The sequence below is a fragment of the Onychostoma macrolepis genome, chromosome 08 (assembly GCF_012432095.1).
Source record: "Onychostoma macrolepis isolate SWU-2019 chromosome 08, ASM1243209v1, whole genome shotgun sequence".
Lineage (NCBI taxonomy): Eukaryota > Metazoa > Chordata > Actinopteri > Cypriniformes > Cyprinidae > Onychostoma > Onychostoma macrolepis.
Window position 1 is genome coordinate 24,131,863 of NC_081162.1, and position 22,058 is coordinate 24,153,920.

At 36.3% G+C, this 22,058-nt stretch overlaps 1 protein-coding gene across 2 annotated transcripts; it reads right to left on the minus strand.

Annotated features, from left to right (window-relative positions):
- Window positions 1–1,148: 1,148 nt before the first annotated feature.
- si:ch211-180f4.1 (uncharacterized protein LOC100144405 homolog) lies at window positions 1,149–21,148 on the minus strand. 2 transcript variants are annotated; one of them, XR_009272670.1, is made up of 3 exons: window positions 20,729–21,148; window positions 3,541–6,042; window positions 1,149–3,382 (listed from the first exon to the last, which is right to left on the minus strand). XR_009272670.1 is itself a non-coding variant. In XM_058785928.1 (2 exons), exon 2 carries the CDS (start codon window positions 5,946–5,948, stop codon window positions 3,714–3,716), a length of 2,235 nt encoding a protein of 744 aa, XP_058641911.1. In that variant the 5' UTR covers window positions 5,949–6,042; window positions 20,729–21,148; the 3' UTR covers window positions 1,149–3,713. The 2 variants fall into 2 exon arrangements, 1 of the variants encoding a protein (XP_058641911.1); XM_058785928.1 differs by having other exon boundaries at window positions 1,149–6,042.
- Window positions 21,149–22,058: the final 910 nt, after the last annotated feature.

Sequence of the window (22,058 nt, forward strand, 5' to 3'; positions counted from 1 at the left end):
AACATTAAAAATACAGCAGTATATTTCATTGTACACATGGGGTACTTTTTATCCCTGTGTTCACCAAACCCATCTTGAATGTTTGCTGCTAAAAAGCTCATTTTTTAGTTTCATCTGACCATAGAAGGCAGTCCCGTTTGAAGTTCCAGTCATGTCTGAATATGCCGGAGTTTGTTTTTGGATGAGCGAGGAGAATTTTTCTTGAAACCCTCCCAAACAACATGTGGTGATGGAGGTGCTGTTTGATAATTTTTTAAAAAGATTTTCTGACCCTGAGACTCAACTATTATTTGCAATTCTCCAGCTGTGGTCCTTGGAGAGTCTTTAGCCACTCAAACTCTCCTTCTCACCGTGCATCAGGACGATATAGACACACGTCCTCTTCCAGGCAGTTTCCTAACATTTTATGTTGATTAGAAATTCTTAATTATTGCCCTGATGGTGGAAATGGGAATTTTCACTGCTCTAGCTCTTTTCTTAAAGCCACTTCACTAATTTGTGAAGCTCAATTATCTTTTGCTGCACATCAGAAATATATTCTTTGGTTTTTCTCATTGTGATGGATGATTAAGGGAATTTGGGCTTTGTTTTCCCTCCTATTTATATTTCTGTGAAACAGGAAGCCATGGCTGGATAATTTCATGTTCATAATCACCCTGGAGTGCTCAAAATTGTGAATATGAATGGTAATATACTTCAGAGATATTTTCTAGGGGTGCCAATAATTATGTCCAACATGTATTTGAGAAAAACATTTATTTCATAATGATATTTCCCCCCATTTTAAATTCTTATTATCCAATGAAAGGTTAGATTTTTGTCAATTTTTTAAATAAAAGATCAAAAGGATTAACAATGCAAATTAATTTTCACAGCCTTCTTTGATCATATTTACCAAGGGTGCCGATATTTTTGGCCATGACTGTATATATATATATATATACATATATATATATATATTATACATATATTGTACACGGTGTCATATTTATAGTGATCTAGTTCCTTTTTGCTTTAAGGGGGAAACTTAAAAACAAAATCTAAAAGAGAACAAGCAAGAGAACAAAACACAGTTTTAGGTATCTGCTATGAGTGTTTGTGCAAAGAGAGTATTCTTCAAGGGAAACAACAAAAGAGAAGCTGTATAGTTGTGGTGATATTGTGTTTATTTCTCTCAAATGTTTCTTCAGACAGTCATTTCTCCTGAACTACTGCGCACGGACGTCACAACACGTCTTAACAGTGTAAAACCATTATTGTTGACTTAATTGAAATATAACAATAATATTCCTCTATTACAAAATACCCTGCTATTCACTGAGATACAAGTAAATCGTGTAAGACGTCATTAGTGTCCTCCACCACTAGAGGGCAGAGCTGTAGTGATACATTTAATGCTTAATCTAAGGTGACATTTTCTCTGCCAGTAATAACACACAATGTGATTTACAGTCAGTGATGAAAGAACATCTTAAAAACATGTGACGTGAGTACGAACAACATTTCACATTAAAACTGACTGCTCACATGTCAATTCTAGATGTTATCTGTATGAACTTGAGTGCATTTTCTAACCCCTTCAATTAGAAACTAAAATAAAATCCATCATAAAATACCAAAAAAATACACAACGCTTACAATAAATAGCTCAAAAACTGAGCAGAAAAGTAAAGAAAATCAAGAGGTGGTAAAATATATAATAGATATTTTCCCTCACTGTCCTTCAGAGCTAAATATACCTCATATATATATCAAATATATCTCATTGACTGATGACAGTGATGAGAGAACTCTTGAATATGTGTCTCATCTTTGGTTCAAATAATACATAACAAAAGTGCACCCAGTAATCTTTTTCCTTTGTTTATGTTGCATTGACGGTCTTATTGGACTTATGGATATTTAGCAATGTGAATGCAGCATCAAGCTAAAGTATTCAGATTGTGAGAAATGCACTAGTCACAGTCGTCAACAATAAATTAATCCTATGAGCGACAGTATCAGAAAACAAGTACAGATTCGCAATAAAGGAACTAGTATTTTATCTGGTGATTACATCTGGTCATGTGATGTCCATTTGAAAACAACAACAACAACAACTTTTTATTAAGCTACCAATATAAATGGGAGTCTATTTAATGTTAAGGTTTTTCAAAAATAATAACTGTTTCTTTAGGGTTGCAACGTTTTTAAAAATGACTGAGTGCACCTGTAAAGGTAAACCCTTGAACACTTAATATATCATTTAATTTGGTTATATTCATCAATATCTGGATAGATGTCATTTGCTGATAGGCCTAGCCTACACAACAGAACAACAATACATGAGCATGTGTTTTGCATAACAGTTGTATCAATCAATATGATGCAGGATTATGCACAAATCTCACAGGTTTAAACATGTCAAAACCTTAAAAATGAATTAAATATTGTTTTCAGGGTGGCATATGTATTTTAAAGGTTAATTAATCTATGTGAGGAGAAAAACAACATTGATTTGTTTTTTATTCTTATTCGATTCAATTCTCATTCTCCACACATTTGTTCCCTAATTTACCACACTGAGACTGAATTGTGCGAATATTGAGTTTGGCAACATGTTTAACTGAGAACTGAAGCAATCTCTCGGTAATAAAAACGCCAAGCGCATGATGAGGTGCAAAGCATAGAACGGCCCCATCATTGTTAGCAATGGTGAATGTCTGCAAGTAAATGTCAAGCATTTGAACCACATGATCGTTATAGTCTAATGATTTCTTTTTCTATCAAATATGAAATACATTTCAGTCAGTGCTAATAAACACATCCATTTTCACACACTCCTCAATAAATAGTTATTTAACAATGCAAGAATAAATAAGCACAGCTGCGCAGTTGTGTTCCAGATATTAATTACATATGACAGCTAATTAGTTTGCAGTAACAGCAACTTCATAGCACCTGGCAGGTTTGGTTTAGGTTTTATATTCATTACAATGCAGGTGATAAAATGTGACGAGCTGAAGACAAATGAGAGCAACGAGCACGCGTACGTCACCTTCTCACGCCTGTGTATTTTTAGAAGTGAGAAAACTAGGAAAAAACTCTCTGTTAGCACCAAAATATCATGCAAAAATTCCATGCAAAAACTCCAGAATTGGATGTCATGTGACTGCATTTGATATGTGTGAGGCGATATAAATAGTGTTGATCTGTGTTAGTGTATTAGCTAGCTTAGTGCTGATATAGAATGAATAAATTATATGAATTATTAACACATTGGCATGCTTAACGTTGAATTAGTCTCAGAAAATACAATGCAATGCAAAAGCATAGAGTGTGTTTTGCTGCCCACGTCTGTTGGCTGTCTAACACAGGGGTCACCAGACACGGTCCTGGAGGGCTGGTGTCCTGCAGAGTTTAGCTCCAACCCTAATAAAACACACCTGAAGCAGCTAATCGATGTCTTACTAGGTATACTTGAAACTTCCAGGGAGGTGTTGAGGCAAGTTGGAGCTAAACTCTGCAGGACACAGGCCCTCCAGGATCAAGTTTGGTGACCCCTGGTCTAACAAATCACAACTGCAACCAAGTGTGCTTGGCATTGAAGGGTACAATCTAAAAATACATATATCTTTCACAATGACAAATCAATAATACATACTTGTCGTTTATGTACAAGACAGTACATATACTGTTTAAAATGTCTCTTCTATATACTTTCTGCTGTGCAGCTACCACATGTACGTTTTTGAAGTGTCTATTTGTGAGTTCTGAGGGTCAGCGGTGCCCTCTTTTTCTTTTTCCGTCTCATTCTCCCAGAGGTTAATAAGTGGTGGGTAGAGTTCGTTCAGAGGAATGGAAGTGGTGTGCTGCATGTATTTCTTGAGAGAGTGGTGACAAGATTTCTGCTTCATGCGGCGTCCCATGTAGAACACCAACAGAGCCATTATGCAGATGGCGAACATTGAGCCCATGACCGCCGCCAGGGCTACGTTGGTTGGTTGGGCAACCATCTCAACAGCAAAGCTGGCTTCTTTGGTGGTCACGTTGATGCAAGAGTGCTGGGTCTGCTCGGTACCAGCCATGGTTAAGCAAACTTGGTACTCCGTGGAAGGCAGGAGGTGTGTGAGGTTGTACTCTTGGACATCTACAGGGACCATCGCCGTGTAGCTGATCTGCGGGTTGTCGATTTTTACCGTAGCGCTGAGCCACTTGGGTTGTGACACCTCATGGTTTGAAGAGGCGGCGGATGGATGCACCTTCCATTCGAGCACCACAGACTGGGCATGGACAATTTTTGCCAGGATTACCAAGGATCCCGTAGTGTTCAGCACTCCTTGATGACCTCCAATAGGGCGCCCACCATGCCAGTTGCGCCTATCCACGTACACAGAGACGCTCCGGGTGTCGGCTCCCTCTGCATTCCAAGCAACACATGTGTAGAGACCAGCATCCTCGGGCTCAACATGTGGGATCTCTAGAGCACCTTGTTCTTGCATCCGATGCTTCTTTGGTATTCCTCCTCCCTCATTCGAGGACGGTGAAACAGCTTCAGAAGTGACTTTGTCTCCGGTGGGTGTCACCCAGTAAAACTGAGGTGCTGGATCTGCCACGGCCCAGCAGTTGAGTGTTAGAAGCTGTCCTAAGGTGACGTTGAGCAGCGGAGGGAAGGCTTGCTGAGAAATTAGAGGCAGGCATGTATTGCTTGCCCCATTCCAACTTGCAGACACCACTTCTTGAAGGGGTTGGCCAACAAGATGTGGCGGGGAGGCACAAAGAGTTATTTGGGGCTCCAGAACTTTGAGGCTTGATTGGTTGCCCAGGATGGGCCACCAGTTGGCGAGACAATCGCACCTGAGTGGGTTGCCATGAAGACTGATTTCATCCAGACTGGGGAAAGCGGAAAAAATCTCATGGGGCAAAAGCATGAGGTCGTTACTGTGGATCAGTAAGGTGCGCAAGCCACGCATTTTCAGGAAAGCGGCTCGGTCTATGAAAAACAGGTGAGGGTTGTTGTAGAGCTCCAATTTGGCCATTTGTGGTAAGTTAGAGAACGCACCCCTCTCAACCGCCACAAGCTCCTCCATGTTGTTCAGACTGAGCTCCTCTAAGTGGGGAAAGTCTCGGAAGTCACCTTCCTGTATACGGACAATGGGGTTCTTGTTAAGGTCGAGAAACTTGAGGCTCGGCAGAACGCGCAGGGCTTTCTTTGGCACGGCCGTGAGCTTGTTATCGAAGAATGAGAGACTCTCGATATAGTCCAATCCCTGGAAAGCACCCTCGGGTATTTCCCTGAGCCCCATTCCCGCGAGAACCAAGCTGTGCAATTTAGAGAGGGGGTGGAAGTTCATATCTTGCAGTCCAAGAATGGGATTTTCCCCTATCATTAGGATCTCAAGGTTGGGTAGGGATTCAAACCAGTGGCTGTCTATCGCCACAAGCTTATTGGAGTTAAGGTGAAGCCTCAACAGGTTCCCCAAGCCTGAAAACGCATTAGGACCAATAGAAGATATCTTATTATGATTAATATAAAGCTCCTCTAAGTTGACGAGGTCCTTTAGACACATATCAGGCAGCTCTTTAATTTGGTTTTCCTCAAGGTAAAGTGTAACCAGTTGGCTTAGGTTACTCAAGCCAACGTCTAGGATTTGTGTGAAGTGGTTCTGGGAGAGATCCAGTTCCGTGAGGTTTACCAAGCTCTGGAGTTCTGAGGTTACCCTGGAGATATTGTTGCTCTGAAGAAGCAGCACCTGAGTATCGACTGAAATATTCCATGGTATTTTGCTCAAATGGAGCTCGTTGCAGTCAACAGTCTTGGCTTGGTGGTAGACTGACTGAGGCGTGTACCATGGGCGGGTCTCGCAGACACACTGGGCAGGGCAGAAGGGAGCTGCAAGGGAACAGCGACACACAGCCAAAACGAAACAGACTGCGAGCAGTGAAGTGGAAATGGCAGTTCTCTCCATATTGAGGATCTCTAGAGTGCTGCGCCCAGTAGGTAGCTGACAGTTGGAGGGAAGATTTCTACGAAATGGAAGACAGGAATTTTCTCATCCAGCCCTGCAAAATGAAAAAGAAAGAAGACATATAAATCATGCAGATTATAAGATGTCAGCCAAGTGCAAATGAAATTAACGCCAACTTTAGATGCGATATTTATTAGCATCAGTTGCGGAAGGAATATTAAACATAAAGACCAGTATTTCTGGTCTCCTTAAGATCACACAAACAAATCAAAGCATCATTTGTTGCAATGGCTAAATATCCAGAATTGACATTTTTAATATTCTACACTTCGTTCCCCTGCCAGTGCTCAGAGATATCTCTGATAATTGATTATTCAGTCATTTCTCATTCTAGTCAAACAGGGAGCAATTGTTAGCGAGTATGCAGGATCGTTCCGGCCTGCATGCAAAAATACACCTGCCTAGCACAGGCTCCGACAAACACATGAAAGGAGCCACACATCAAAGCCTGAGTGTGCTGCACCGTACATCTCAATACCATCTTCCCGTAAATGTAAGTGCGCCTGGAAGAATTGCACGATCTTGTAACCATTGAGTGTAACAGTTCTCAGAGGGGCTGTAACTGTACAGGAGGAAAGGCAAAATGAACACCAATGCAATAAAACAGTTTCCAAGCACTTTATCACACTCTAAACATCCAATGGACAAAATATCTCCAGGCCAGAGGCATTTGAGATCTCAGGAGCATATTTTAGCCTCAAGCATTTTGGCTACTTTCGAATTTGCTTAGCACCACCTGACACATATTCAATCTTCTGCAAGGCATTTGGAGTGAAAGCAACCTACATACAAGAATGCACAGTGGCGTTTGTCTTCATCTTTTTTCAATGTCATAAAAAAGAGATACACCCCGAGTTCAAACGGGAGCGTTTAGTGATGGACTACCATTTGATCTCCCACTATGCCAGGGCCTGTAATGCATCGCTCCCCTGATTGCCGCTTGCTCGGGGCTAATGAGCTGAATTTAACTGGCAGGAGGTGCGAGAGAAGAACCGAAGACTGTGAGCTGTTAATAGGTCTTACAGCATGACTCACACAGACACTAAACTACAAAAATCTAAAAGTGCTACCATATGTTTTCAGAAATCCTTAATTGAAGATGAAGATCAACAGAATTAATTAGAACAAACGGTATTATGGGTTTTACAAGATTCTTGACAGTGGTTCTCAACTGGTAGGTCAAAGAAATGTGCTGATGGGTAAAAAGGAATAAAATTGCCATATTCACTATATAGTTACATATACTACATATACACTTTTATATAGTTAGAATAGACAAATAAATAGACAGAAACTGTTTTAGATCAAACTCTACAATATGTTCACACAAATTCATCTGTAACTTGTAGTGTTGTTGTAGTCTAAACAGTAAAGCATCGTAAATGAGTCAAAAGCATAAATGTAAATTCATGACTTGGTAGAAGCTATATGGACAGGTTGTGGGATATGCAACAAAATATTCATAATAAATCTGAGACTAATTTTTGGCTCACTGTAATATTAATACATTCTGTGTTGGGTCACCACTTCATTCCCAATATAAAATCTGGGTCCAGAAGAAAAACAGTTGAGAATATGACACATTTTAAATGAAAGCTGATAAATGACAGAGTACTAAGCGGATGGAAAGTGACACTTATATTGTGCGCCATGTGTAACTACAACTTTTTTCAAAGCACATCACAGAGAGGAACAAAGTTTCGTCTATCACAAACCACACATCCTGGCTGTGCATTAGAATAGACCCAGTGATGCAATGAAGCGCAACTTCCCTTTCTGTTATGTCATATGCAAAATAAAACACTAAGAGGAGAGGGGTTTTGTGTGCTTGATTCAATACTGAACATCTGTTTCCCTAACTGCTCATCTGACCTTAACAAAAATGTACTGTGGTGAAACCAAAGGAACCCTTACACATATTTCCCTATAAATTGACAATCAATACATTAAATAATTTAATGCATATTGAAAAATATACAGGATAATATATCATGCTAAAATATTACAATATATTAAATAATACATAAGGAATTGCTGCTTTTCATACATTGAATAATATGTGACAATATATTTATACTTGTACATGGTAATGTATTCAATAATACACTTCAAAATATAAATTTGGTACTATGTGTGTGTATAAATAGATTTGAATTACATAAATATAGATATACAGTCATCCAATTGTTCAAAAATCATAAGATTGTAATATTCATTTTCAGTAGACACTTTTTTCTTATATACCATAACACATATTTTGGTATATGAAAAGTGAGAAAAATGAATATGTTATTTTCATTGACTTCACTGTTATATATTTCATATGCATCAGTATATAGTCATATAGATTTTTTTATAATTCTTGTAGTAAGTTCTTTATAATACATTATTCTTTATAATTCATGCATATTCTATGAATTCTAATTCATTTTTAATAATTTTTAATAATTTTTATTCTCTATTTGTATTTCTTGTGACTATTTTAATTCCTTTTTATGTAAAGCACTTTGAATTACCTTTGTGTATGAAATGTGCTATAAACTTGCCTTGTCTTACAAGCTCCATGCATGGACCACAAAACCAGTCTTAAGTGTCAATTTCTGAGATTTGTAATAAATAAGCTTTGCATTGATGTATGGTTTGTTATGATAGGACAATATTTGGCCGAGATACAACTATTTGAAAATCTTGAATCTGAGGGTGCAAAAAAATCTAAATATTGAGAAAATCGCCTTTAAAGTTATCCAAATGAATTCTTAGCAATGCATATTACTAATCAAAAATGACGTTTTGATATATTTACAGTAATAAATTTACAAAATATCTTCATGGAATATGATCTTTACTTAATATACTAATGATTTTTGGCATAAAAGAAAAATCAATAATTTTGCCCCATACAGTGTATTTTTGGCTATTGCTACAAATATACCCCAGCAACTTAAGACTGGTTTTGTGGTCCAGCGTCACATATAAGCGCTAGTTTCCATTTGTTGAAATGCATCGTTTAATATATTGCATTATATTTTCAAGTACATTCCCATATATTTTTGTCTTTCATAAGGGAAGAGCTCTTTCACAATACCAAAAAAGTACTATGGTATTTACAATGATGATAATACCACACTTTGACTACTACTATGTAGGTTTAGAAATCTACATTTATGTACCATGTTACTTACACTACAAGTTCAGAAAAACATGGTAAAAAAAATAGTACTTTTCATAATATGAAGAAGCTTTACATCAGTTAACATCATAAACCTCTTCAGATTGTCTGATTCAGATTGTGTGCCTTCGATATCAAGCCGAGACAGACAAACCCACGTGTGGCGGCAGTAAAACAAGCCAATCCAACACTTTCACACAGAGACATGAGCTGCCTATTCCACTGAGTCTTGGGGTCTTTTAATCTGCTCAGGCCGTGTAAAGCGCTCTCGTGTGCAGCGATAGGCCTGTTCAAAATTCTCAGAACAAAGGCTGAACACGGACACAGCGCTCAGACGGCACTGGCTCTGGAAATGAAAACAAGATGGGGAAAAATTACCCACCCTCAATCACCCCCCTCCACACTCTGATCTCTTCATGCGTCGAACACAAATTAACTCCCCTGAGAGGTGTGTTGAAGAGGGGCGAGATGAGACGGGGGAGGGGACAGTCAGACGGGTGGGGTGTGTCCCGCTTTGCTGCGAAGAGCCTCAAACGTCTGATGTACCTCAAAGACTTGTGCTGTCACAATGTATTGGTGCATAAAAGTCCAAAACATTTCATACTGAGCGTGCAATCTTTTGCATTTTGTTGTTGTCGAGCTTCCTAGGCGGTTCAGGTAGGAAAGATCAGATTTGAACAACACTAGAGCCACTTCTACACATGCAACCTGTTTCTTTGGAAACAAAGCTATTGGAAATCACAATATACCGTGAAACGTAGGCCTGCTCTACACAAGTGAATGCAAACGTAACACAATACAGGTATGCAATCACAGTGAGCGGTGTAGAGCTTACATTTGCATAAACGTGTTCTTTCTCTCTTTCAGGTCAACTACTCTCATGAGAATCATGCTGAGCAAGTTAAATTATATAAACAAGTTTATGGCCGCTTTCTGACCAATAAAACACTTGGTTTATGGGCACAGACATATGAAAGTAACTCTATCATTCCCTTGAGTGTTTTGAGGTTTGTTACCATCACAGTGGCACACAGGGTCTGTTTGTTTACATTTATGCATATTTTAGTGTCAAAACATTATTAATCGTTACCAACTTTATATCATTGCAAAGGTAGGAGTTTTATGAGGTAATCAGGAAGGATATACCTGTTCTATCACGATTTAGTCTTTAGTATTTGTCATGTCAAGTGTTTAGTAAAATTCCATTCGAAATTTTGGTCGAAAAGTGTTAGTAAAATATTTATGGAATCTCACATTTGCTTGACATATTATCATCATGTCCATTATCCACTAAATTATGCTGATCTGAGAAGCATTTATCTGTGGAAACTTTCTAATACCGTGCGAGTCAGCTCACTGGTAGCCTATACAAAATATCTATAATGTGTATTACATTTATATAATGTATATTGCATGCGTTTTATTCTCTCTCCATTTGAGTAGACAGAAACTGAAGACACAGGCTGTAAATCAGTGTTATTTTAGTATTGCTGATATACTATTATTGATATTTTCAAATTAGTTTTCATTTGTATAGTTTGATTTTGTCATAGTGTGATTTTGTCATTTTATTAGTTTTCATTCTTTCTATTTAGGTTAAATTTAAATGAATTATTTATTTATTTATTCAACTTTTTAAAAAGTTTTTTAAGTTTAATTTCCTATAATATTTATTTTATTTTATTTTATCTTAAAAATGATTTTATAGTTCAATAGTTTCAGTTTTAGTTAACAATAACAACACCGCTGAGAGCAATAACAAGTGTCTGCTTTCGGTAGAGACCATTATTATGCCAGCAATGCGTTGGCCAAGCATTTACATCCACCTTAGCATATTTGCATATATTTCTTGCCTAAGGCTAGAGAGCTTCTCTGTTCCCGGTGTGCTAACTCTCATTCTGCAAACTCGTGCATTTTAAGAGCAACTGGGAAAAAATTCTTGGGAGAAAAAGACAAAAAGACGACTGTTGACATATGGTAAGAATATAGAGCTAGCAGCACAGATCATTTTAATATTTTTGTTTAGAAATATTTAAGTTCATATTGAGAAATGTTGTTGAGATATGCTATTCCCCTGAAATGCTACAGATTAAAAAAACACATTCAAGTCTCATTTTGCTCTCCATTTAATCTCATTGCTGTCACAGAGGAGCAACTGAGATTTTAAGAGGTCTACTTTGTGATATTTGATTCCTACGTGACTAAAAATAAAGGTTCCTAAAGAGGCTTTCACAGTGATCCCACAGAAGAACCATTTTGGGTTCCTGAAAGACGTTTTCAGTGATTCCTGAACCTTTTTTCTTAGTGTGAAGAACATTTTAATTAACCTAAAGAAACTTTTTCCACTATACAGTTCAATGGAAAGCTTCCATGCATATTAAAGGTTCTTCATAGAACCAAAGATGCCAAAAAAAAACCAACTTATTTTTAAGAGTGTGTAAGCACTGATCCTTTAAAAGACTGGAGACAGATCATCTTAAGCAGCAGCCATCTTGCTGCCGCCCATCCTGCTGCTGCAGAGATCAGATCACCTTCAGTGATGAGGAAAGGTGGAGTGTGTGAGAGGGCGACGGAGGTTTCTGTGTGTGTGTGTGTGCGTGTAAGTCTCAGTCTGGTTGTAGCGTGTGACACAACTCCGCACGCCTGTCTGATCGCATTAGACACTGGGACGGTCGTTCTGGACGTAACCCCCCCGGCCCCTCTGCACGGCAGGAAATGGGGCCACCTTGCCTGATGCCATGGCAACCTGACAGGAAGAAGCAAAAAGGACCAACCCTTGGGGCTTCCTATTGCATATGTGTGTGATGGGACATACAGACACGGTGTGTGTGAGAGAGAGAGAGAGAGAGAGAGAGAGAGAGAGAGAGAGAAAGAGAGAGAGCTGGGAAAAGAGCTGAATGAAAGAGTGAATGAGAGAATCACCTGAGTGATTTAGTGAATCTGAAATATAAATACACAGTTGAGAGATTACAGTAATAAGACCCTAAAAGAAAAGAAGATGAAAAAGACAAAATTAGACAGCAAATTTACCCTTAAAAAAAAAAAAAAAAAGAATCTCTTTAAAAGTTAAGAAGGATATATTTGTTTGCCCAAAAAAATTAAAACTGTACTTGTTACATGTTACTAATAGTTAAAATTAATTTTACTAATAAACAGTATGTATGTATACACACACACACACACACACACACACACACACATATATATATATATATATATATATATATACACTGTATATTTGATATATTAAAAAAAAACGTAAATATCTAACATATATTCAATTACGTAAGATAATATATATAATTGTTAAATAGCACTGACAATAATATTAAATGTTTTTATAAAAATGCACTTTAACTAATTCCGATACATGCAATGACTATCCATTATGAATGTATGACATTTTTATATTTATGTAGCCTACACAATAATATTATTTTACACTGTAATCCTTTCATTTTTGTAATCCTTTAAACTGCTGCGCGCCCCTGTGTGTAATAAGCAAAGTGAACGCGCGTTGTGGACCCGCCCAGAGGCGCATTTTCTACTAACGCGCTCTTTAAATAACGAAAAAAAAAAAAAAAATTGCGCCATTGACTTTAGACTTTAGACCAGGTTTGAGTTGGTATATGGTGCAGTGTATTTTCAGTTCCTAAAAATAGCAACGCGCCAACAATGCGCCTGAACACACCTCTTTTTCAGACCAGCGCACAAATGGGCGCAAATGCATTTGCTATTTAAACAACGCGGCGCAGAACTACATCGAGTTGAAACTAGCAAAAACACTTGCGCCGGGTGTATGATAGGGCCCTATATTTTAAATGTGTGTGTTTTCACGTTCAAACAACACATACTCTGAAAAAAATGCATTTGAGCGCTATTAAGCGCTATTGTGGGGCAGATGTTGTTTGATTCACTGTCTTCATTATAAAAGTTGTGCCACTCAGCTCAGTGACCAAGCGAAGTGCATTGAATGAATGGCTCAGATTGTAATTTAAGAGAGATTATCCAGCCAGCTGTTCACGAGTCTGGTGCAAAAGTTCTACAGCTAGATCTTCGTCTTTTAAAAGCGATTATGTTTGCTGGAAACAAACAAGCATCCTGACAATTGTATTTACAAGGTGCCCTACATTTCACACTCTGTAATGTACACAGGATATAACAATGCGGTGCTACTGCAAACCATTAAAATGTAATGATATGAACATGGACACATGGCCACATACATCAGAGCAAAGCACAACAATGGAGAGCAAGACAATGGCGTTGTTCCCCATAGATGTACTGTAGTAGAGCGGTGATTGGAGATTAGGAGGGTGTGTAACCGATAACCCTTTGGGGCTGATCTCTCTTTTAGTACACTTTCCTTTCCTTTTTATTTGCCATGCCTGAACACAGCCCCTCACATCTGCAAACGTATTGGAGCCGATGAAAAATTCATGGGTGGGTTATTAATTATTGAGGGCACTGCAGGCAGGTCTTTAATTTTCATCCTTGGCTTTTGCTATTGGGGAAAAATGGGGAAAAAAAGCAGCTGTTAATTGGTGTGAAGGAAAGATGCATCTGGGCCGTCACAATTTGTCAACAATTCATGACCTCATTTGTGTTTCAATCACTTTCTCACACACTAATATGTATTACCAATATCAACTTACACATCACAGTTCAAGTAGATAGCCAACACAGTACAAACTGTTTAACTAATATAAATTCAGTCTATGGCTAATAAACATCAGGTGATGTAATGTGATGTGGAGTATTTAAGAAAAAGTTCACCCTAAAATAAAAATTTGTTTTAATATGTGCTCACCCTGCAGGCCATCCAAGATGTAGATGAGTTTATTTCTTCATCAGAACAGATTTGGAGAAATTTAGCATTACATCACTTGCTCAATGGATCCTCTGCAGTGAATGGGTGCCGTAATAACGAGAGTCCAAACATCTCATAAAAACATCACAATAATCCACACAACTCCAGTCCATCAACTAACGTCTTGTGAAGCGAAAAGCTGCATGTTTGTAAGAAACAAATCCATCATTAAGGAGTTTTTTTTAAACCAATGCGTCTGGCCAAAATACCAGTCCATAATCCATTGTAACACTTCCTCCAGTAAAAAAGTCCATCCCCTGTTGTCCTCTCATCAAAATCCACCAGCATATTTGTTTAGAACTGTTTTGGACTTGTTGCTTGATCTGTGCATATTTCTCTCCTGATTCACATGAGATGACTTTTTTCACTGAACTTGTATTTTAGTCATAAACAGTTCAAAACATCTTAATGATAGATTTGTTTCTTACAAACACACAGCTTTTTAAGACACAAGATGTTAATTGATGGACTGGAGTGGTGTGGATTACTTGTGGATTATTGTGATGTTTTTATCATCTGTTTGGACTCTCATTCTGACGGCATTCACTGCAGAGGATCCATTGGTGAGCAAGTGATGTAATGCAAAATTAGTTTTGCTCCAATTCTGTTCCCATGAAGAAACAAACTCATCTATATGCTGGATAGCCTGAAAATGAGTAAACTGTCAGCAAATTTAAATTTTTGGTTGAACGATTTCTTTAAGAAAACCTATTTGATTAATAAAATTCAGTTTGTTGACATGAGCCAGTGTCAGTGTACATTTCATCATAGTAACAGCCAAAGCTGTGAAGAGAGTCAAATAAAAGCTGTACTGGAGCTAGTGCACTGTTTAAATTAAATGTGATGCATACTGAATCAAAGAAACGCCAGCATAAGCATTTTTGTGAGAGAAAAACACTTAAAATTCAAAGCTTTCTTTTTTTGATGCCAGTAAATGCAATTGGAGGGCCCACTAAGTTATTTGCCCTATCACCGCACTGCTGGGGTGAAAAAACACTGAGCATTAAATATAAAGACCCAGAACACAACTCATCCACATACACCCACCACACAGCACATAACTGTCCATGAATACACAATTATTGGTGTCAAAAAAAAAAAAAAAAAAGAACAGAGAACTGTTGCTGGGAGAGTGGGCTGAGTGAAAAATGAAAAAATACTTATGACTCACTGTTTAAATGTCTCTAATGAAACAAGTTAAGTTCTGGCAATATTTGAGGCTGGAACATGAGCAAACTGGCCAGAGCCAGCGTGTAATAAACAGTGTTGTGAACGATTCAGGACTGAACTGAGAATGCCTTTTAGGGCATGTTTACACTTGGTTTTTACACTTGATTAAAATAAACTCTGGTGTGATTGAGTTCATTTGAATAAGTGTGAACGCTGCCATCCGAACCTTGGTGCAGCAGAATGAGATCCACCTTTTCATCTCTGCTGCGGTTCGACTGATATTTATATGTAACACAGACATCTAAACAATCCAAAAACAGGATGTGATGTCACAAGATGCAACCCTAAAAGGACAGAATGCTCATGCATACCTAGTTCTTGTTGCCCTTTACAGTTCGGTACAGGCGTCAGAACCGCTGTCTCTTTGCAGGAGATCTCTGTGTTCAACAGATGAATTTCTGCCTCTGTTTTGACTCCCTTTACACATTTTATAAGCTCTGTGTGAATGAACAGCTGGTAAATATACCACATACAACAAGTACATTTAGCCTGCACACACTGTAAAAAATAAATCCGTAAAAATAACAGAAAAAGTACTAGCAGCTCATTACACACGACATTATCCATTAATTTTACTGACATTTCTGTTAACTCTAAAACACAACGCAATCAAGTGTAAAATTTTCCCATTACCATTACCATATCCTTTTTCTTTTTTTGGACCAAGAGAACCGAACTACAAGTGTAAACACACCCTTAAAATCCAATTCCATTCCAGTTTGAATTAATGGGATGAAATTCAAAGGAGTGCATTTAAAAGCTATAGCTTTTTATAGTTTCAATACAATTTATGTATGCGCACAACATATAAATTATTTCCATAAGATTAACAATCAATGTTTGAAATACCCCACATAGAAATGTACATTTCATTTATAAATATTTATTTTAATACATTTATATGACTTTTTTTATACATCATATAGTAAGAACATTTTTCAAAAATCTTTTATTTCAAGGCACATTTTCAAGTGATTATTCATTTATTGTTTGTTTGTTGTCTGAAAATCATTTGTCCAACACTATATGGTGCAGGAAAATTATTTGAATAAAGGTTCATCAACATAAAATAAAGGTTTTGACAATATTGGTCTTTGTTTACAGAATAGACCTTTTTCACATTTCCGGGTTTCTCAGCAGCGAAAGTCGTCATAGTTGGGTTAACTTCGAGAGCAGTGAATGGGAGAGTACCACAAATATTTTTTGCATTGCCATTTGCTCAAACTCCGTGATAGTGTTTTCATGACTTTCAAAAGAAAACAAAACAAAGAAACAAAAGAAAAGAGAACAATGTCAAATTTACCGCCCATCCCATAGACGCAGTAATAGAAACACCCTCGCATTAGCATTAACTAGTTTTTTGTTGTAATTTAATGCAAAGGTGATATAATGTTATAAATGTACATACATTTAAAAAAAAAAACTACCGAGGATTTACGATGGTGATGACCGTTGAAACGCGTCATCACAGTCTTATTAAAAGGGTCCATCGGGTCTAATTATTTTGGGGGGAAAATGTTATAATTGTCCTAAAAATGATATTTGAAGTTAAATTTCTTAGAATTGTACATTTCTCTTCCTGCCATTCTAATTGCATTTCCTGTGGGGTGTGGCTTATTCAGATTCTCACTCATCAGTTGAAAGGAACCCATTTTTTAATACAAAACCAGGTATTAAATGGTAAGTGATTGGATCTGTACACCCTGCTTTCTCTCTGGCCACTTTTTTTCTTTCTTCAATTGAACATTTAGTGCCCTGTGAACGCGAGAATCATTTCTGATTAAGAAGATAAGATAGGAAGTGGACAGGACAAGAGAGACAGAGTGAAAGTGAGCAAGAGAGATAAGCTGAAATGTCGACAGAGACACGCAGCGATGGAGAGAGATGGAGCAGAAAGCATCTCTCAGGGGACAGGAGGACTCGCTCAAGGACAAGTCCAAGAGTTATTTCATGTTCATTTGTTCTGGGCCACAAAAGACCTGATGCATTTCTCCACCCACAACACCGCTGGCTCTCAATAACCTCTCCAAACTAATGCAACGGTACCTCTGTACAGCCCAAACTCTTCAGTACATTATGCAAAGCACCGGCAGCAACCCTTTCACCACTCAGGCTGGAGAGAGGCATCCCACATCCAGCACGCTTCAACACACACATAACACACAACCTCGGCTCACACAGAGAGCACCATTAGCATACTGTGTATATATAGTGCTGTGTAGATTGCATACAAGTTGTAGTGCGTTACTGATTTCAAATTACATGACAAAAATTGCAATTAGTAATGTAAACCATTACATGACAAATTTTAGGTAATATAATCAAAGTACTTTTTGATTAATTCTAGATTACATGTGAATCATTATTTATCACATTGATTTTTAATAATTAATTAAGTCATAAAAATTTCAAATTGAAATAAATAATTTCAAAATAACAATCAAATTAAAACAAATATTTTATTAAAGTATATAAAGAGTATATATACTTTATACATAATTCATATATAATACAGTATTACACCTGAATAAAGTATTTAAAGGAAAAGGTTACATTCACAATTTTGATATTACATCCACTATTGTTATATACAGAATTGTTCTAGTCAGTACAATAGTAATTAAATTTAATGGTAATTAATTTAATGGTAATTCAATTACAGAAAAATTAAGAGTAATCCCTTACTTTTTCAAGGGAAAAGTAATTAGGTTACAGAAATTAATTACTTAGTCATGCATTACACCCAATACTGTACTTTACCCAAAAAATATATTACTGTTAATCATTTTACATAAAGAATATGTATATACATCATTTTTTTATTTAACCCCTTAACTGTCATCCCCATTTTTGAAAATTCACGAGAAAGTGCACTATCCAAACTTAAATTTTCTAATATTATAATTCATGAACGCTTTTGAATACAGACCTAAGGTTGGTCTCTTTTTAAAGAAGACGATTAGCAGATTATTAAAGAAGTGAAATCATTTAATGAAATTAAAGTATTAAAAAGTTATAGAAGTTTACATTTACTGTAAAGAAAATGTATTATACTATTTTTTATTTTATTTTATATAAAATAAATATTTAAAGCGCTATATAAATGTCTCATTCATTCATTCATTCAGTTAAAAAAAATTGTAAAAAATCCAAAATTGCTATAAAATGAAAGCCATATGTCTACATAAGTAGTGCTCCAAATTTGAAGTTTATATTAAAAAAAAAAAGAGGTTCATATGCAATTTTGTTTAGGCGTTATACCAAAAACATCTAAACTCCATTTAATTTTTTTTGATGCATTTCTGTCACAAATCTATCAATTTCTCTCTCAATATTACATCTATAACAAAATAACCTATGACTCAGACCTTTCCAACGATATGTATTTTGTCAAGATTATAAAAAGTTTTGATTCTAAAATACCGTAATACATTTTGTAATATGACACCCTCGCTAAGGGGGAGGAGACCGCTAAAACATTTTGATGTACCATTTCTATGGTAACGCAATGTCCGATTTCAAAATGGGATTTTAAGCTTTCAAATGGTATATAACTTATGATGATTGCTAAAACATGTGATAGGGAAAAAGGCAAGGAAATAAAGACTTTTTGTGACAAAGGTCAGAACTCCTGTTATGATGCAGATTTATGAATCTATTACTGTTATTACATAATTTGTAACAACAAAAAATGGTAAAATATCTATTTAGGAGTCTTAGACCTTTCCAATATAGTTTGTCATGATTACATTAGGATTTAATTGTAATATAGTGAAGTAAACTTAGGCGTCCCGTATACGGGACGGTGACAATTAAGGGGTTAAAGAATATACATATATGTATATTTAAAAATATATACGTGTGTGTGTGTGCTCAATAATACAGTACATTTAAATATATATTTAAAGAATATATATGTAAAAAATATTTAAATGTATATAAATATTTGTAATGGTAGAGAACTGCACTAATGCTAAGTTCAATTTTCAGGAATACATAAACTACTGAAAAAAATATGTATGCCTTGAAGTTGCTTTAGAGAAGTGTCTACTACATGCATAAATGTAAAAACAAAAAACAGGTGCATGCATTATGAAATATCAATTGTAATAACTGTCCACCACTGTAGGCCAAAACAGATGTTAATTTACTGAACAAAGATCTGGCAATAAAATCTCACTCTGGGATTCTATCATTAAGCCATAAGAAACAGGGAAAGCAGCCCAAGGAAATAAATCCGCACTTAGTAATCAAATGGAGTGTGAGATCACATGAACTGAGGATGTAAGCATCCATTATGAGTGTTAAGGGTTCCTGTGCTGTCTCTGCTACGTTCACTCATATTCCCATGGGCCATTTTCTCCTGGTTTGCTCCTTCAGAGGTCTTCTGCGCTGTTTTATTTAGAGCAGCTATAATTAAACAGCGCGTTTTCGTTCAGTGCATGCAAACACAACTATCAAGGCACTTAAACAAGAAAACATCTCTCAGGATACGCTGCCAAAATTGATATAGGTTATGATGCACTGTTTCTGCTTCTAAACCATATCTTCATTTCATATGTTTCCTGTTATTTTGATATATTTTTTGATAAACACTCCTTCACTCTCAAAAAAAGGTACAAAAGCTGTAACTGGGGCGGTACCCTTTCAAAAAGTACAATTTGGGTACATATATGTACAATTTAGGTACTAATATGTGCCTTTTAGGAGTAAATAAGGTACAAAAGTGTACTTTTTGAAAAGGTAACATCCCTGTGACAGCTTTTGTACCCTTTTTTTTTCTGAGAGTGCATCAATAAGAATAATATTTAAATATTATTATGTATTACTATTGTTATAAAACTTATTATTAAGTAAATATGACTCTGAAAATTAGCTAAAGAATTTCAGTGGCTCCATCTAGGCATATTAAAAGTCTAGGTCATAAAGGTTATCACCTGACAGAAAAACAAACACATACACTTAAAACTTTAAATTTCAGTGCTATGATTTACGTTATAAGAAATAATACAGTAAGACCAATAATCATATGCAAGCAGTCCGACAAAATGACACAGTAAATACATACTGTGTCATAATTGCTGTGTAAGCTGTAACATCAACACTGTAATTTAAAGTGTGACCCAAATGAAAAATACACTAATTAATAAATAAATAATAAACTATAAATACAAAACTAACAGACAAGGCTTTTTAAACGTGCCTGTGTGTTATCTGAGTCTCTTCAGATGCTTCCTGCAGGGTCACTGAGTCCAGGAGCAGGTGAAGAGGATTCAACCATCACCTCCATGAAAGATCAACCCAATCCAAGAGCTCAAACTTCAGAGCACAACCCTCCAGCACATTTACCAGCGGTTTTATCGCCTTTAGGAAGTACCAGCAGTTTGTAAGTTTGTAACTTCTGAAGTGAAACCACGAATGCCAAAGAGATGCTTTCAGAAACGCCCTTACCTCCAGCGATTGTAGGATGGATCCGATCCAGGGTCTCACTCTCACCTATTTCTCTACTATTATGTTGCAATTTGAGTAAATGTTCGCTTCTGCTCTAGGCAGTTGATTCGATTTTGCGTTTGCTTATTTTATCCTAAATATGAGGTCCATCATCGCCCTCTCGGTCCGTTCGAAAGCTTGCCTCCGGTGAGAAATGATTCTCGCATCACCAGCATCAGCATCGCTCCCTTATGCATCTTTTACAGGGTATTTGAAGCGCCCTTACTCGCCGAGGCCACGCCCCCTCCCTGCTTCCCGTTACTCTGTCATTAACCAATGGGAATGTGAGGCCAGGTCGCTCCGCCAATGGAACGTGGGGGCGGGGCATCGTTCTATCCCATAGCAATGATGTAATGGTCCAGTTTTCGCTCTGCCTCCAGGTTGATCTCTCCTGCGGCAGCGTCAGGCAAGAAGAATAACCCCTGCCATCAGCGCTGAGCTCATACAGGCTCGTATTTCTGTTTAAGACAAAAGCATGATGTCAGAAATAACCCAAACACCTTTATCCTCTCGAGACCATGCAAACAAAAGATTTTTGACACTTTTAGAAACACGAAAAACATTTGACGCTGTACTGTATAAAGATATATTTGTAATTATTTTTCATTTAGTACCCTTATATATTTCGTTTTGTTTGTTTATTTATAGTTTTAAATAAATAAAATTATTATTTTGTTTGTATTGTTATTTTGTTCTTATTTTGTTTATCTGTTTTTACTTTTAGTAATCTTTATAATAATTATTTTTGCTTTTTTATTTTTTATTATATAATATATATTTTGCTGTTTTTTCTTTTAATGATGAATTTGGTTTACCTTCATTATTATTATTATTATTAAAATATATATATATATATATATATATATATATATATGAATATTATTGTAACATCATTTGAAACAAAGCAAACTTTTTTCATATTATAAATATGGGTAACATGGCTAATATGTATTCGGATATAGATTTTTGTTACTTTTATTTTTGCATTTTTAACATTAGTTTTATGTTTGGTAACCTTTATTGTATCATTTTATATCTTTTTTATTTTGTGTATTTATTTTTATTTTTATAACCATTTATATTTGTTTGAATTTTCTTTTTTTTTCACCTAAGCTACTTTTATTATTTTTTATAAACATTTTATTTAAAATTTTTATATATATTTTATTATATATTTATGGTATATTTGGCCTGTTTTTCTTATTGTTATTCTTTTGGTCACAAATTTTGCTTACCATTATTATTTATTATGGTCATCTAAAACCAAGCAATCATTTCTTTCTTTAACATT